The 18733-nt window shown below is 39.0% G+C and overlaps 1 protein-coding gene across 2 annotated transcripts in view; it reads left to right on the top strand.

Annotated features, from left to right (window-relative positions):
- CDK6 (cyclin dependent kinase 6) overlaps nucleotides 1-18733 on the top strand; it is a 128758-nt gene that overhangs the window by 95721 nt on the left and 14304 nt on the right. For both annotated transcript variants that reach the window (XM_035545566.2, XM_035545567.2), the window contains exon 5: nucleotides 1562-1671. In XM_035545566.2, coding sequence (XP_035401459.1) covers nucleotides 1562-1671 — 110 coding nt within the window. The remainder of the gene's footprint in view (nucleotides 1-1561; nucleotides 1672-18733) is intronic.

The raw sequence follows: 18733 nt of genomic DNA, 5'->3' as shown, positions 1-18733 counted from the left end.
GTACTGGTTTTCAAATCCAGAACTAACTATCCTAGTTAACATACTTTTTAAAGTTATTTTCATGTTATCTTTGAACTTGTTTCTTTTCAGTAATATATATATTTTTTTGCTTTGTTTCATGCTTCTCATGAATTTTCATGGATTTCTCATTTCTTAATGCTTTGTGCTAGCTGGAGAAAGAAACCACTAATTTTTGAGAACCTCTCTGCCTGTAGATTAATACTGACAGAAATTTAAATTATAGCACACGCTAAGAATATATTGCCATTTAGCTGACAATCTGTTATGTCTGGATTATAACTGCAGTCAGGAGCAGAATACTCCTGTAGCTCCAAGATTAAATTCAAGCAACATAATAGGTCACACAGGACTGTAAGGAAGCTCCTTGTGTTCTTCTGTAAATAGACTGAAGATACAATCCGCCTCATCTGTATTTGGTCTACTTGTGGGAAACAAAAGGATAAATATAAGCTGTCCCATCTCCGTTGTGGGTCCAACGTGCAGGACTCATCAAAGTACATTAGGTGGAGTAGTGCCAGTAAAATTCCGACTGTGTCTCTACAATACATTGCAACACAACCAGCTGCCTCAAAGCAGGCGCTTTACATGTCAGATGTCCCTGGGAAAAGCTGTAATCATTTGGAAATCGATTGTGAGAGAAGTTGGTGCTGGTGTAACCAGCGGCATGTGGGCAGAGACGGTCACAAACTGTGAAGGTCAGGAACCTGCCAAGGGTTCCAGCACTGTGTTGGTTGGTTAAAACAATGACAATTTAAGGTATCTCCCTGTGCAAGGACACCACGCTGGGCAGCACTGGGCCTTTTGTAACGGGCAGCTTTGGGGAGGTTTTAACTTAATCTGCATCCAAATGATAAAATAATGAATTTCTTCAGTTCAATGTGAACAAAACTTCTGAGACAGGTAGGACATTTTTACCCAGGTTAGCCAGTAAACTTCAGTTAACTCCATTTCTTTTGGAAAACAAACAAACAAACAAACAAAAACTATCCAAACTATGAAGAGCATAGGATAAAGATTAGCTACACATTCTATTTTGTCCTATAGGTAAACCCACAGTATTCCTTAACTTACTGGTTTCCAATTTTGGTGTCAACACCTAGGGGTCCATAAAAAGTGTTTAAGAAAAGCAGGCCTTGTTCAACAGACTAACTAACGTTTGTTCCAAGGGGAGTCTGAAACTCTACTGGAAAATGTTTGGGGTCTGTAATTTGCAAAAGCTTCAAAGAGTTGTTCTGATAGTGTGCTGTGATATTGTGATACCACACCAATGCTGTACAATGACACTGTATTTTTGTTATGCTGTGAAATGCAGTGTTCTGGAGAAGTGATCTCACTTCCTGACTCATCATCACTGCAGCTATACATATGGAGATTTTTCCATACAGGACCATTTTCTATGCACTTGCCAAATCAGTTTGCCATAATATGTGAGGTTTTGCAATTTGGATGAAACTAAATTGAATCTGTGTACAACAACATTTATAAGGTTGCAATTCTGTAACTAAGCATGCTCTATCTTACCTTCCTTTTTGTTTTACAGGTTGTTACTTTGTGGTACAGAGCGCCTGAAGTTTTGCTTCAGTCCAGCTATGCAACACCGGTTGATCTTTGGAGTGTTGGCTGCATATTTGCAGAAATGTTCCGTCGAAAGTAAGAAATGCTGTCATATTTTCTTCACTTTTTAATTTGAAATTTAAAAAATGTGCAATGATTTCTGTTACAATACCTTAGACCATGTTTGTATTGGAAAGGACTGATAGGATGTTTCATTCACAGCACAGAACATAAGCACACGTTGCAAATTCATACTTTTCTCTGCCTTGGAGTCTTTCTTTGTGAATGAGAGTCTCCCTTAGCTCTTGATAAAGCCCAGATGAGCATCGTTGTATTCCTGTTACACCTGAATCCAAATGTAGATAAATAAGGCCTAGAGGGGCTAGTGATTGTTTTCAGTAAAGCTGCATTCTGGAAAGAATTTAGCCTGAGGAAGGCAAGTCCCACTGTTCAGCAGTCTTCTTGCTCTGGAGTTGTTGCATTAGCCCATCAGTTGTTTGCTTGCAGTCCTCCTCCTCTCTTGGCATATCTGAAATCTTCAAAGTCACCATAAAGAGTTGATTCCTGGAAACAGAGAAACAGAGGTAGGAATTTTTGTAGAATAACTTATTTTTCCAGGATGCGGGGTAACAGAGACAGTTAAATGTAATAAAATAATAATAATAATAATAAAGACTTTTCTTTTTTTCTGATTCAATTAACCATCAGAACTGTTTTTGCTGTAAAATGTTACAGCTAGATAGAGTTGATTTGTGAATGTGAGAAGAATACACGTGTTCTGTCCTTTCCTTGTGGAAGGACAGTAAAATGGAGGTTGTACTATGTAGGATGTGGAAAGGAGCAACCCCACAAGAACCTTAGCAAGATAGACCTGTTTCAATATTAACCCAATGATATACATTTTGGTTGAGCTTACTGGAAAAAAGTGTGATTGTCTAGATGATCTCTGTAGAGAAACTCTATATATTATTTTGTAACTCCTACACAGTGAGATCAAAGAATATACATAAAGAAAATGATACACTGTGTGGTCTAAAATCCAAAATCAATATAATTTACAAAGAGAAGCCGTACTGCAAGGATCTTGAGAGAGAACTATTTAAAAACAGCAGATTGAAATAAATTTCTGCAATGTGAAGCTCAAAATACTAATTGGAGTCTTGCAAAAGAACTTTGGGATTCCACTATTTATTAATGTTAGTATATGGAAAAATCATTTTTCTTGGGCTTCTTGCCTGGTCAAATGGCCTGGGTAGAATTAGTACACTCCACCCTCTATGTGTGTGACTCAGAAATGAGGTCAGAAAATGAGAGAAAAGAAGAATGTTGATTTTAGGAGGATCAATTAAGCCCTCCATTGCAATCTTTTAAAGATTTTTTAGTCTTATACCACATACTGCCAGGTTCACAATGGCATTAGGCCACTGATTTTTTTTTTCTGATTTAAGCATCAGAGTCAACAACTTCATTTTAGCATTTGTGAGAAGAATGATACAGGACAAACAGCTGAACATAGAACTTTATTATTTGTTCAAAACACCCATTTTTTTCTCATTTAATTTGTGGTATTCTGACAGATGAGAAATATTACCATATATTTATATATTACCATTACCATATACTATACTATACATTACTAAATTATTTTCATTTTTATTTTTGTGATGTGTGAGCCTCAATGACTCTCCAAATCACAAAACCCAACATAGTAAATTAAATTAGGGACAGTTATATTTTCTATTTGTTTACAAATACAAATATTACATTAATGTTACAAAATCAGAGATTTTTTTTTAATGGAAATAAGATCTGACTTGAAGCAGAGTTTGATAAAACCAGGACTTCTACTATTCCTGCCAAATGCAGGGTCAGTCTGACATTCTCAGTCCTAAATCTGGGAGACTGTCAAAAACTGTAGAAGTCAGGAATCTGCCAAGTCTGTATGTACTATGTTTTTTCATTGGAAACAATATGACTTTCACATACTTCAGTATACAAGCGTGATTTGGAAGACTAATCTAAAGCTTCATTGCCATAAAGCTACAATGAACAGCACTGAGCGCTATCTCCATGGACTGTTATACTCGGTTAATGTTGCAATACTCTGTATGATGTATATTGTCTTTCTGATTTTCTTCATGGATTGCAAAAGAAAGCCCATGTTACTGTGACCTTGGTAGCAATAAACTGTAAAATTTTGCAAACTCCATGGATTATTTCCAAAAGATTGAATAAATGGAACAGCTATTTCTGCTGGAAAATGGTAGTGCCCTTGGGTAATCACCCGTCTACATTTCTATCAGTGTTGATAGGATAAGCATATGACAGTGTAGCTAAAGCTTAGAAGTATATGTTGGTTTGACACTGAAACAACCTTTTCTTTTTACTGTCTTACTTGTTTTCTTCTTTCCCTATTCCATTTTGCTTTCTATTTGAAAGTTTTTAAAGCTCAGTTATTTTTAAGAAGTGTACTGAGACTGCTCTCGGCCTTTTCGTTTCACAGATATTTCGCTGGAACTGATTTGGAAATAAAACACTATACAGCATCACAAAATGTATCAGAATGCCATTTATGCCAAGCAAACATTCAAAAGTGCAAACACTTTAACTAGAATTTTTTACTAGAATTTACTAGAATACATTTTTGTAGGTAGTTGCAAACGCAGTCAGGGTTCTGTACTCTTGCACAAGTATGGGAGAGCAGTGAGCTCTGCATGAATCGTCTGGTGTCCCTATGTTTCTGATTACTATGTCCCTAAGTGGAAGACACCTCATTTAATTTCAACCACGCTTAATCCAAACCAGTTTAAAACAAATGTCAGAAAGATAACTTTTCATAAAAAATAGATACAAAATATACAAAAGCATATATATAGGAATGCATAGACATAAATAAATAATCTCTGTCTAGCTACACCCAGAGTAAATGTGAACATTTCTCTCATCTTGGCTTATTCATCTAGCCAAATGACACTTCTCAGTTGAGAAGCAGGGTCCTGAAATCTGAGGTTTGTATAGTCACAGCTATATTTAAAACTTGCACATTGTCATTATGGTGCAGATCTGTGGGCTTTTGTACTTTTATGTGTACGTACTAGTGTCTTAGCCCATCAGGGTTTGTGGGCATGAAGAATGGGCACATGTGAATGCACAAAGACTATATCCTGAAACCCAGCTGCTGATGAGAGCAGCCCCAAATAAAACCTTCCTTGCAAGTTTCTTTAAATGGTAGTTTCATTTTTTTTAATCTCATGTCTTGTCAAGTAGATTGCAGTCACTTATAGCCATATTTGGGTGGACTGTCCTTAGCTAACACAAGTGTAAATGTATTAGTCACAGCAGCTCCTTTTTGATGATTTAAAAGCTAAGGTGCATTGATAATAATAACCAGTAAGGAAACCAGTGTGGTATGCCCTTGTGTGCTACAGTGCCACAGAATCCCTCACAGATACAGCTGGCAGCTGACAGGGGCCTGATGGCATCCTTTGGCACAATGGGAAGATAGGCAATTTTCATGTCTTGTCTCAGTCCAAACCATACTGAGCCATTTGCAATAATCTCACATATATGTTTCTAGAAAGTAATATGCTTAGGTAAAAATAAGGGTTAATTATAAAAAGATTTCACTATGAAACTGAGCGTTTTCCTGGCCTGTAGGAAAGGCCCTTGTACTTCCTACTCAGTGGACAACTCATTAATGAGTAAGGCAAACATGGGAGTAGGCATTCACTTCTGTCTGGACACACAAAATTATTCCAGCTGGCTCAGGGACCATGGGCAGCTCCAAAGCAGGAAGCTATGACCAGTGTTTTAGGGGAGGGCAGGACTGTCCCTCTCCTTGCTTGGATTAGGTAGTACTTAATTAAGGTGTGAGAGGGAAAGGGAAGAAGACAGGAATCTGAATCTGGGTGAAACAACCTAGTTCTTAGTGCATCCGTATATGTCCAGTCTTCAGAATGACAATCCTGTGTGATTTCAATCCTGCATAGACTAGGGTGTTAGTATGTGTGTATTTGGAGTAATGAGTCAAATATCTATCTAGTAATTCCAGCTAGGCAAATGTAACTATAACATTGCATGAGCAACCAAATTTGCCTTTATTTGTAGTAAATATAGAGCTAAAAATCATTAGAATAAAAAAAAATAGAAACAATAACAACAACAACAGCAAAAATAGGTTTCTGTAGTCAATGTAGTTATGTTCATAGCCAGTCAAGCTGAAGAAGTCTCACATTTGAGAGTGAACAGTGTTGTGAATGCATGTGCAGTAATGTTACAGGTATCAATTTGAACCCAAAACTTGAAAGACAGTCCTGTCCCCAAAAAATGTTCCTCCTCCCCAAACCAAAATTAAAACAGTATTATCTCAGTTCCCCTTGCTTCATCCAGCTGAGAGGGAAATTGATTCCATGCACATGGACTTCTTACTGAAACCATTCATGCACCAGCTCCATGGTGTTTTAATGAGCCTGCTGTTGGAAAGTTCATCAGTCCCAGAATTTCGTAAGCCACAAGATTGGCACAAATAGTATGAGGTTATTATTTATTCATTTTTAAATATTAAATCATGCTTTTAGCAGTTGTTTCATTTTTTCAGCTTACTCCACCAGCTCCTAATATATGAGAGACAGGCATTGCATTGCTAACTATGCCTGAAAATTATGGCAGTGGATAAAAGATGTGTGAGTCTACTAAAATACCTACAATGGTACAAGTTCCCTGGTGGGACCAAGCAGACATAGGAAAAGAAGCTATAAGCATAGAAGTCATCTTTTAATGGTGTAAATGTGCCCAATTAGAGGAGCTGCATCATCGTATGCAGAAAAGCCATGAGTCCAGGACTTTGTTGCTCATGATAATGCGTGGCAATGTGATACAGTCAAAGTCTACAGCCTCATCTTGTGATCATGCTGTGATATGGGCACTGGATTTGGGACCTACAGGCTCCCTTTAATCACAAACAAAACATTTAACTGGTTTTAAAAAGCTAGCAATGCATTCATATTCATTCTTAGATACATTTCTTTTTTTTTTTACTGTATGGAATAGTTATAAAGAATCTTTCAAACAAAATGTAGTAGGTCTTTATTCCACTTTCCAAACAAGCCATAGGTTATTAGTAGAATTTGAAATTAGATCCATCACATGTACTTCTTCTGTGTTGAATCCAGAACCAAATGCTATGACAGATCTGTGGAAGAAGGTGGGTCCCCAACTGCCCCTAGCCTTCATTGTGAGCAACCAAAAAGCAGTCAGCTCTGCAACTGTTTTAGAGCATTAAGCTTTGTGGAATAAATATGGTTAAGTAGTTTCAGAAACAAAAAAAACAGCTGAGTGTAACAGGAACACCTGTTTTTGAGCTGTCTCCAAAAACTGAAGCTGGAAAGGAAAGTTTGAGCTTCTATTACTGAGTGAAAAGAAAAACTCTTTTAGATGGATCATGTGGTAAAGTCTTGGCTTCAATGAAATCATTGTTGAAATGAACCCTGACTTCAAAGAGGATTGTAACCTCTCTAAAAACAATTCAGTAGGACAGAGTGGCACAGAGTGGCAGAGCTAATCTCTGTTAATGTGTACAGTACAGCACTTAAGTACTTAGCCAGAGTGACCACTCTGCAAGATGGTGTTGCAAACTGGCGAGGAGAGGGTATTGCATGGGTTGTCCTGGCTTCCATGCTTTGCACTTCTTCCAGTGATCATGTACAAGCTTTCACTTGTCTTGCCTGTGAAATAAACCTTGATAGGTGACTCCCAGGGACTGTGAGACTTTCATTCTAAATAAGAGTTGCAACGTGGGAGATGTGAGGAACTGTCAGTTGAACAGCTGAGGTTGGAATTCACAGTGTCTCTGCTGTGGTCTTTGTGAGACTGCATAGCAGAAGCAAAAGAGTGCGTTCAAGCTAAATTTGCCAGAATTTAAACTATTTTGTTAGTATAATTATTGATATCTGTCTGTCAAAAGACGACCAAGACAAAACGTAATTTCAGAAGAAATCAGGCCATCGATATGTGAGCTACTGTATGCATGTCCTTACCCATAAAAGGAGGTACGTGTTCCCACTTGTTTCCAGTGGATAACTAAGTGATAACACATAACAGAGCTTACAGGTTTTCTGGTGCTTTGAATGGAACAGGTAGCTTTTAACTCAGAAGAAATCTGCAGTCCAGTTCATCCTGTAGGCTGTTCTTCTAACTAGCATCAGTTTCATCATGCACTCATTTGGTCTGAATTAGCTGTTCCTACAGGTGCTAATCTCTCACAGACATAGCCCTTTAAGGTTGCATTTTGAAAAAATTAGGTATACATCTGGCAACAGATGTTCAACAGCAGAACCACAGTTTCTGAACTGCTTAAGCATGTTCTTCATCTGGAGAAAGATGTAGTAGTAGAGAGGACAGTGGGCTTGAGGAAAGTGGTTCATAGAAATTCTGCTATTGTAGAGAACTGCTTTGAAATTTGCAGTGCAGGGTCCTCTACTCTAAACATATTCCAGTTTAGTCATTCCTTGTGATTAGCTGCTTTGCTGTTGGATGGTCTTGAGGAACAGGCAACGAATCTGTAACTTTATAAATGCATGCCTGCTGGAGGATTTATGTATGTTATGACACCCTCACTTCAAATTAAGTGACAGCATGTAATCACTTAAAAATGTTTTTCATTAATATTGTTCAATTATTCAAAGCATTCAGGGACTAGAAAGACTTGTTTAAAGTCTGTGATCAACAGTAAACTTTCATATATTGGAACAGTAGAAACAAAATACAACGCCACTTAATATGGAGCTTGTATGTGGTCCAGATTCTTGCCATAGCCCAAGTGTATTAGCGTAGGCAAAGATGTAACTGAAGGTAGGGTGGTTTGGAAAGGACCCGAAGGGAAAGACAGTGTATTGATATTACACACCATAAAGGAAACTCTCTCTCAAACTGGAATCAGTGGATAAACTTAGACTGATATATGTAGGGTAGAAAATCACAGGAAAAAAGTTATCAGTTTATCTGACTGATAGTAGTGAAGACTTCGGTGTTGTTTTACCTCTCTGCCCATGCAACAATAACACTGTGAACAAAGCTTGAAAAGAGATATATTTATGTACCAATTTATGTACCATGTCAGAATTTGTGACGGTCTATGACATGGTTTTGTCTCGTTTCAGATGCCTTTTAATTTTTGTCAGTGATTTTCCTGTGCTTCAGCATATCTGATCACTTAGTCCTCACTGTTTTTAAGTAGACACTGTAGCTATGCAACAATAGGAATATTTCATTTTGCCTACTAGGTCCTGTATTTCCCCATGTCATAAAGCTCCTACTTTTTTCAGGTCGTAGTTTAACCAGTCCTTTTTGTGCTCTGTTTTTGTTTTCAACACATTTCAGAAATGCTTTTCAAAACCAGAGCGAAAAAAGATATGTAGGATATTTTCAAATCTTCTTTATGTGTGAGAAGGAAGAGAGAAGTGGAGGGATCAGAAAATAAATCCACGAAAGAGAAGGGAAAAAAAAAAAAAGGAAAAACAGAATGAAAACACCTGGATATTTGGGAGGGAAGGAAAAACAAAACCAATACAGTAAGCAAAAAGCACCTGAGTAAATACAACTATGAATGCTGTTTACAACTCAGGGTTTGCCTAAAAACTGGTGAACATCTTAAATGTGGCTTGAGAGAGAACTGTTCACTTTATCATGCAGCAATTTTAAACACAGACTTTGCAATCATATTATCAGGTGTTTTCCAGTAGACCTTAAACCAACGTATCTAGTGGACCAAGAGTTCAAAAGTGTAATCATCCACTTGTCTGCTTGCTCACAGTTAGATTTTGGTAGGAGCAAAATTCAAACAACTCTTTTTTTTCTTTTTTCATTTTTGTCTTTATTTTAACAAGCAAAGGTGGATTTTGTAGCTTAGAACTGTAAAAGCTACAGAGCTTGATTTGCAGCCTTTGAACCAAGGTACTGTACAGTTCTGGCCTGAGTTTGTTTTTGCCATTTTTGGAAATTATCTTGTTTTGTTACAAGAATGATTTAAGTTGCAAGTGCCATTAAAGTTCACCACACTCCAGACCAACTGTACTGGGAGAAGGTTCATTCCTTGGAAAGATCTTGTCAGCATTCAAAATTCTGTGCTTTGCATTTTTCCTCCTTTATTCTTCTGCCATTCATGTGCATATGGGTGTGTGGGAGGCTGATGGTTTTTCCAAACCAGACTTAATAAAATTGGATTTTTTCTTCCTCCCCAGATAGGTGGCCAGCCTATTACAGACATATTTTTCAAGCATTTCTTAAATTGAATGGACCCAATCCACAATTTAGCTTAGTGACCTTAGTGATCTGGCAGAACAACAATGACATTTTGCTTCAGACTTTACTAACAAAGGAGGGCAGAAGACCGTACTTGTTCATGTTATTCCAGTTTTCTGATAAGCAGGATTGTTTTCTCTTTAATCCTAACTCCACGGCAGAATTCCCCTTGGCTTTGGGCAGAGGACAAATGCACATTAATGGAGTGAAGGGCAAATAGAATAATACCTCTAATTATCAAGTACAAAATAGATACGAGTTTCCAAGACAGCATCACCCCATTAAAAATAAAATACCTCCTTGTTTTTCAGCTCACATTTTCCGTCAAGCCTTTTCTAGCTGATATCTTTCTAAGTGTCTACGGTTGGGCTGATTGATAGCCGTTAGTCAAATCCAGTAACTGTATGGGTCTGTGGTTGGAGATGAGTGGTAAGTGAGCGCGAGCCCATTCACTTGTGGTTTTCCTTCTAGTTTCCAGCCATGCCAGACTTTCAGTCAGAGGAATAGATCTGTTGGTGAGGGAAACGGTTGGTAAACCATAGAAACCAAAAACTGTCACTGCCCACGACAGAAAAACAGAAGGGTGCCCTGAGGCAGGGGTAAGAAGACCTGGGGGAGCTGTTAGCTGACGGAGCTTAATCTGACTGTTAAGCACAGGTGTGGGCCAGGCCCAGCCAGGCCCAGGCCAGGGCTGGGTGCTGCAAGGTGGCAGCCCGTGGCCACGTGCAGCCCAGGCCCAGACGGAGCTCATGAGAGAGCTCCCCACCTGCAAAGCCTCCATGTGCAGGTGGCACAGCACTCATTTGAAAGTCTTTCGAACGTATCATCCTTAAAAAAAATGCATATTCCTTAAAGGGGTGGCATTCTGGTCTGTGACAATCTGAACTAGCCTGACCAGAGGTCAAGGGAAAAGAGCTTGTGGCTAGGACAAAGACCACAACATGTCAGTCATGATGTAGATATTTGGAAGCCCTTGGCGTTAACATTGTGGCATTTGTAATGGTATTTGTAATGTAGTTTGTATTTGGAAAAATGTAATTTGCACTTGGAAATAAAGCTGGCGGCAAAACCACCTGCCTCCCTCCTGGCATTGTGCTGGGAGGTCAATGAGTAGGTGCACCACCTCGGTGCACTCTGGAGTGTCGCAAAGATGAGTTCATTCCCGGAATAAGCCAGGACATCCACAGCTGCAGGTGGCTTTCAGCAGTTCCTCCACCAGCCAAAGAAGAGGGTAGGCACAGAGCAATGTTACCCGTGCCCCTTCCTCTCGGCCCCAGAGAGGGACAGCCAGCTGTACGCAGCCCAAAGACTTTGCTTTTGAAAGGGTCTCCTGGCTCTTTCACACAGCTTCCCTCTTCAGGAACTTGGCTGCAAGAGGCTTTGCTTTTTGCCTAGAGTTTGGCTGGGGGAAGCTCTGTGTACTTCTGTTTGACTCGTAATAGAACTAAACATTGTTTTTATTTACTTTTCTCTTTCATAAGAAAATGGCTACAAAACGGTATTTAAACTCCAAGTGGGTGTACAGGATCCTTTCCTGGACACTGGTGCATGTGAGAGAGGGGGAGAGAAAGACTAGATGTTAACTGTGGGTCTTGTTGCTGAGCTCCCAAGCATGGATTTTTTTCCAAATTGAGTGTCTAGTCAGAAATCCTGATCTGGCCAGCTTTACTGAATTTTCTATATTCGACTGTCCACAAAGGAAGTCTAATAATTAGCTACTATCAGTCAGTTGTAAAAACAGCATGTAATGATTGAGAGGTATGTAGGAGAAATCTGTCTTGAATTTGTGTCTTTTTATTTGAAAAGCTTTGCACTAGCACTTCTCTGTATGTAGGTGCTCACCAAAGCTGTTAGACATCTTAGAAAAAGATGGAGAAGTGGAAAGTACACATAAAGGAACTGACAACAGCAGGATTTTAAAAACACCTACTGACAATAGAGCAAAACATAACAGCTTTCTGAAACTTTGTACTATTCTGTACCAAGGAAATAATAGTCTGTGAGAGGAGAGCTCTAAATGTCAGAAGAAAGCAAGAGGAAATGTGGTATTTAGATTTCTGAAAGACCATTTCTCCAAGGTAATGGCAGTGCCCAGAGGCAGCTCCCTGCTGCTGCCTTTGTGGAGACGCTTACCTACTCCACAAGGGTCAGACCACTGCAGAGGGCTTGCCAGCTGGTCTGGGAGTCTGCGCTTTGGCTGTGGTTGCAGATGTCAAAGACCTAGATAGAGGCCTAATCTGGGGAGGAAGGGAGGTGGACATGGCCTCTGCTGCATGTGCACGCTGAATGTCCCAGGGCAGCACACATGGCACCCACAGGTAGCTGGAGCAGCCTCCACCATCAGTCCTCGGGGCCCTGCTGTTGGCTGTGCGCTAAAAAACAGAGAAGGGGCATGGCAGGATGCAGCTCACACTTGTTCCTGTCCTGTCTTCCTCTGACGCCAGAGTTTGCCTTGTGATATGAATACGTGTTGTTGCCTTCCTTCTCAATTTTGTTTGCATAATGCTTGTGGCAGTGCCATCGCATTTGCTTGCGTACTACTCTGCTTGACCTGCCAACATGCTGTCCATACACAAGTAAGTCCACGCAAGACTCAGCCACCATGGTGCACTGACTCTGCTAGAGACTGCCAGGATTCAACAAGTCAAGAGCTCTTGATGTCAACATGTGATATGCCTGGCTGCCCTTTTGTGCTGGCTGCATGTTTCATTTTGCAGTCTTTGAGGAAACAAACAGCAGTCTGGCTATGCATGGTAAAACCATATGACTTCTTCCAGAAACTGAAGCATAATGTGCCCTGCTTTCCTTTTATAGATGTCCGGAATGCATACTGTCCAGAAGCAACTCTAAGACAATCTCTGATGCAGTATTTCTTCTTTTACTCAAATATTCTCCATAGCTTCTCTCATAACGTATCCAGGTTTGTCAGTAATAAGTGCTTTTGGAATACAGTAATTTGTCAAATGGGAGTTTCATCCAAGGGATTACTTCATTTCCACTGATTTATTCTACTGGGCTAGAATAAATTGGCAGAAAGATTCAGTTACTATTGATTGTGACTGAGTCTGAATCAGTTACCTGAAGATAAATGACCTATTCAGCTATATCATCCAGAATTTGACCAACTATTGTGAATTATCGGATCATTTTTATTAGATTACATACACGAATCAGGTTTTCTTATTATGTCAGTACAGCGTACACACCAGTCTATACAACTGAATGATTTTTAAAGTGCTCTTTATATCCAAATAATTGGAGTGCAAGCTTTCAGCATCTAAAGAAGTACACATAGCGTGGGAGATTTTTCAGTAATGTTGCTATCTGTAACTGTTAAATTAAGCCTAATTGGCAGCAATGAATCATACTCAGCTGCTGTAAGAATGACGATACTTGGTTACAACTAGATCACATCAAACCATTAGAAATTGTAGAGTATATTTACAAAGTCTGATCTCTATCCTAGCTGCGTATCCTTCCCACTGGGGCAAAGAAGCAGGCATGCTTGCTTCTTTTCTGCCTTAGCATTGGTTTTCCTTTTCTGGAAAATAATTGCAAAAAGAGAGGTTCATGTTGCTGATTTCCTAGATCTTTTAAGTGTTTGATGGTGAGGACACTTCTCTGGAAAGTGAGAGTGGAGTTTAAAGAGGACCCAGACAATTTAGTAAACTCTATTTTTGGTAAACTCTCCAGCCAAGGCTGTATAAAAAGCAAGGCATAAAATGGTTTACTGTGGAAGGAGGCTTTTCCTCAGTTATTCACATACATCAGAAGACGATTCTGGTTTTTGAATTCTGAGCAAATCAGCACCTCTTCTTAAAGACTTAAAATTCATGTCTGAGCTTCTATTGCCTTTTTCCAGTGCTCTCAGCAGCTCCCGATATTTTTATAAATTCATTTTCAGAAATGATAGCCAACTCCATCTGGATCTTGGGGAACTCCTAGCAGAGGACATGAAAGTGGTGAATAACCTGTTGATATGTGGACTGAAAAGTTCAAGACATGGGGTGGCTCAAGTAGCTATGGGTGCTCAGTACCTCAGAGAATGAGGAAACATTAATTCTGTAAAGTTAGTGTTTTATGCTATTCCCATTAAAATAATGTCAAAAAACAATGGAGTTTTGCCAGTGGCAACACAGAAGCAAGGCTATGTCTCAGTAAAGGCAAAGCTCAAGAGAAAACAGCATAAAAATTGTCCCAAGATTCATCTGGGATACTTTGAAACACACACAAACCTACAGTGTGATGTACTTGTGTCTCATTTACTTGTGTAAATGCTACAATTGCATAGGAGAGGGTGGCATCTAAACAGTGTTCTCACCAGGAAGTACTTTTTTTTTTTTTCCTCTTTTATATAAGAAATTAGCTTACTCTTTCTTCTGGTTGGGATTCAAGTAAGAAAGAAAGATTTCATTTGAAATCACTAATAAATGAATAGTACAAATTACAGCAGGGGTCTCAACAGATGACCTCAGATTACCATGCACTGTCATGAGCCAGTAAATGTAAAGCTCACAGCTTCTCCGGCCTGATTAGGAGAATATATTTTATGGAACAAAGTATTACTTAGAGCAAAATTATACCTAGAGCTAGTTTAACTGGCCCTTGAAAATTGTACAAATTCTCCCCGTATGGTTGCTATACATTCTTTCTACCTTTAATGCTTATCTCAAGTTTTTCAGCAGGTGTTTATTAATTCACTGTAAGTCAGCACAGCTGCTAAAAATTAAAGTATTTTTCCACACCATCCTTCTAATCCACTTTCATGTCTTTTGATGCTCAGTCTCTGCAGCTGGAGGAAAAAATCTGAAGTTGAAATTTCACCTCTGCTCACACAGTAGTTTACTGCTCAGTGCTGAAAGTGTTTTCCCTGCCTTTCTTGTCTGAAGGATTGTAATCCCCTTTCAGAGATTCTTCTGGCCAAGAGTGTTTTATTACACTTGAAGGTGATGAGAGTTATGGGGGTGGGGGGCAGTTCTTCTGATGTTTCAGGATTATCTGAAAAATTAGAGAGGCTTAGTGCAACAGGTGCCATTAACACCTAATACGGGGGCAACAAAAGTGATCATAGATCAAAACGTACTCGCTGCCACACAGCAGCAGCTCCAGCCCAGCTGGAGAGAAAGCCCAAGGGTTTGCCTCTTAGTTTGTAATGCTTTCCCAAAGAAAAAAATACCTATTTCTTGGATTTTATTGATTGCATAAAACAGTAATGTTTCACTTCAAATATGGAAACCTGATATCTAATAGATCTCTTTTCTGAAGTCCCAAAGAGTGGCAATGCACAGCCTCCGTTACCCCATTGTATCACTTTTGCCACTGTGCTGCTACCAATGACAGCAAAGATTTGGTCTTCTAGGCTTTTTTCCTGGTGCTTTTCTAGTTTACTCTTCCCAGCTCTATAATAAATTAAAAATAAATAAATAAATAAAAATTAGGCTAGTAACTTAGTCAAATAGATGTACCGTTTTATGTGTAACTCATAATGGTGGAACTAAAGCCTCACTTATACTGGTGTCCTTTTTCATGATTTTACGTTACATATTTAGAGTATCAGCTCTTCCATGTACAGGGTGTACTTTAGTCTGTGAAGCTGTTTGCGTAGCATCACTGAGAACGAAATGAAAGCCTGGAGAACCTAGGAAGACATACTTGGATGATAATTTGCTAAGTATCTTAGGGTAGACTGAATGTGTATTATACCTGTTCCTTTTGCATTTACTTTCTTCTTCGATATAGAAAAATCAGGGGTAGGTAGGAGTTGACTTCCCTATAGGAGTTGACTTTCCTCATGCAGTAATTGTGCAACGCTTTTCAGCTGATACAAGAATAACACTGTTAGACCTTCGGGTACAAAGAGTTGATTGCGTGAGAAATTGACCTAACGGCACAAAATCTTTTAGTTTAAAGGTTTACTGGGAAAGCAATCTGATTGAAAATATTTTCAGATTGTGAAAGAGGAATTGTATTTTAATTAGGGCCTCAGACTTGAAAATCTATTACATAACCCCTTGATTAAAACTAATTCCAGCATTAGAGGCACTCTCAGAGCAAAGTCCATTTTAAAAGGTTTTTTTAGACCAGTGTATACAGTAAACGCTAACTGCCAAGCTTTCCAGAATCATCTGAACATTCACAGAAAACTCATGAAACTATAAAAAATTAATTCTGTATCTCTGAAAATTCTGATTTGAGTGGATTTCCACAATGAAATTTCATACGTGAATAGAGCAATAGATATTTCATGTAGGAGACTGCTTTTATTTCATTTGCATAATTGATGAAGACGAGGAACAGACTTAAACCCCTATTGCTTACCTTGGGGTAGGTCCTTGGCTGTGATATAGATATTTAAAAAATACTTCTTTAAAATACAGCATTAAGGAGCACCTTCACACTCTGACTAAATTGTGTCACTTTGGAATGCTGTCTGCTAGATTTTTAAGTGAGAAGTGAGTTATGAGCTTAATGAAAGCAGTGGTGGAAAATAGCTCTGGCCTGCTCTGGAAGGAGGATTGAGATCTTTTCAAGGAAAATATGGGTAAATTTGTTCACAGGCGTAAACCTCTGGAAGTGAGGGTTGTCTAGAGCTCTGCAAACACATGCTGCCTGTTCACAGCATTCTGCACAGAGATTTGCACCGTTGCTTATGTGAGTGAAGTGGAGAGGAAAGAGCTCTCGGCTCCTATCCATCCACGCAGGATAGCCTTTATCTAACCCATGGTTCAACTACTGCCCTCCAACTCCAAAACTCAGTTGCACAAGAGCAAAGAGGCATGGCAGTTTTAGAGTGTGCAAGTTTAAAAAGGGGATATGAAATAGATTCAACAGAGAGAATACAAAAAAACAAGTGTTCACGGGAAGAGCATGAGTGGGTTGTATTTTTCATACCTCTAGTTCTTTCTGAAGGCTATAAAAATGCAGAAGCCTGCAGTTTGGTTGTACAATTAAACGTCAAACAGCTGAGTGACTAGAGAGATGTAATTTAACTATGAATAGATGTAATTAATAGATGTATAAATAGATATCTGTATTGATAGATGTAATTAATAGATGTAGTTTAACAGTGGTGGGGTGAGTGTTTAACACACAAATGGTTAATTCATATTGCTGGTAGAAGTGTCAGTACAAACACGACAAATGCTTCTTTTTGCACTCTGAGCAAAGACCACACATTTTTTGCCTTTCCTTTTCTCCAAGGCCAGTTGTGTGCATATTTCCAGAGCTTGCTTCAAACGTTGGGACAGTTTTCAAAATGCCACTGTTATGTCATGCTCACTGAGCTGAGATAACTGCTCAGTTATAAACCCTGATGAAATATGAAATAACCTACAAATCTTCTGGAGAAGCAAAATGTCCACAGATAAGAGAGTTGTGACGTATGTGCTTAGGGAATAAGTGAAGGACGTTCAATGTATCAAGGCTCTTCCATTAAAAAAAATAATAGAGGAGAAAAAAAAAGGGGGGAGGGGGGGGAAACACAAACGTGTTACAGGAACGCTTTAGCAGTACTGAAGCAGTTCTGCCCAGGAACAAATGGGATCTACCCATGTTAGAGCATATAATGACTGAAGATAATATCTACGCTAGCCTTTCTTATTTATTTATTTTAATCAGGCATGCTGTATCCTTCTGTTGAAACTCCTTCTTCTTCTAACAAGATGCTGTGAAACCAGAGCATACTTACCCTGATCCTGGGGTCATTGTTGTCTGTGGTAAAGCTCCCTTTTAAGCCAGTGATGGGGGACAAGGCCCTCCTTTCTGCTCCAAGGCCACCTGGGACTTTGTAAGGCAATGCTTACACAGAAAGCATCAAGCAAATGTTAAGCCCCCAGAGTAGGATCTTTCTCTGCCAGTTCCTAAAGGAGCTTTGAAGATGCTCGTATTTTCTCTTATTTAAGCTCCTTATCTTTCTCTTTGCTGTATTTTTAATCAACAACTGAATCTATGCAACAGGCTGGTTCTGCTTTGGTCATAAAGCTGTACACTGTGGCTCTGTTTGGTTTCCCTCTTACTAATGTTTTCCTTTCAGTTATGCATTCAAAGGGAACGGGTATGTCTGCCTGCAAATTTCTTGTGAATCGAACCCCTTTACAATCCTGGCTCTTACCAGGCTGCCAACCTGTATGTTAAAAATGCTCAGAAAATCCAACATCTCTGTGTAATGCAAACATTTGTAGCAAAAACCGTGCAAACTTCTAATAATGAAAACCCACACCAGGGAATGGTGATCTGGTTAGCAATCTTAACCCAAAAATGCATTGCCAAAATGATACCAGATCTTTTTTAGTGTGTTTTCTCTTACTAGCAACATTATTTTCTATTTTTCCTTTTCACCTCCTTTTGGACACCTCCTTTTGGACACCAACACAATGGCTTGTAGCTTTGGACCTCTACATGGGTGGTGTCCTGGAGGCTCACTGAACTGAGTCTTTTCCTTGCTGGCTTGTATCTGCAAGTTCAGAAAGCAACTTGCTTTCTCAGCTTCTTAGGAAATAGACTGTATGTGTATTCGAGAGTCAGAATATTGTCTTTATTTTTAGAATTCATTGCTTCATTTTAAATAGGAATGGGAAGCACATTCAACACATTACAGCACTGGATGTTTGCAGCACCTTTTCAGAAACTGCCTGTTTTCCTTTTTCTGCTATTGCCTATTGAGTAATACTCAAAAAGTTCATGAGAAACTTTAGAGAAAATAGCCATTATTGCAATTCTGTTGATGCATTAGATGTGATTCTAACAATAGTTTAATACTGATACAACCCAAATGATCTTAGAGATGTTATTCATGATTATGGTACTATCCTACTTGAAGAATGATAGATTTCAAGTAAAAAATGTTGGCTATTTAATTGAG

Source organism: Cygnus atratus, chromosome 2 (assembly GCF_013377495.2).
Source record: "Cygnus atratus isolate AKBS03 ecotype Queensland, Australia chromosome 2, CAtr_DNAZoo_HiC_assembly, whole genome shotgun sequence".
In the NCBI taxonomy this organism is placed as follows: Eukaryota; Metazoa; Chordata; class Aves; order Anseriformes; family Anatidae; genus Cygnus; species Cygnus atratus.
The sequence above is the reverse complement of the archived record's forward strand: the minus strand, read 5'-3'. Positions and strand labels throughout refer to the sequence as shown.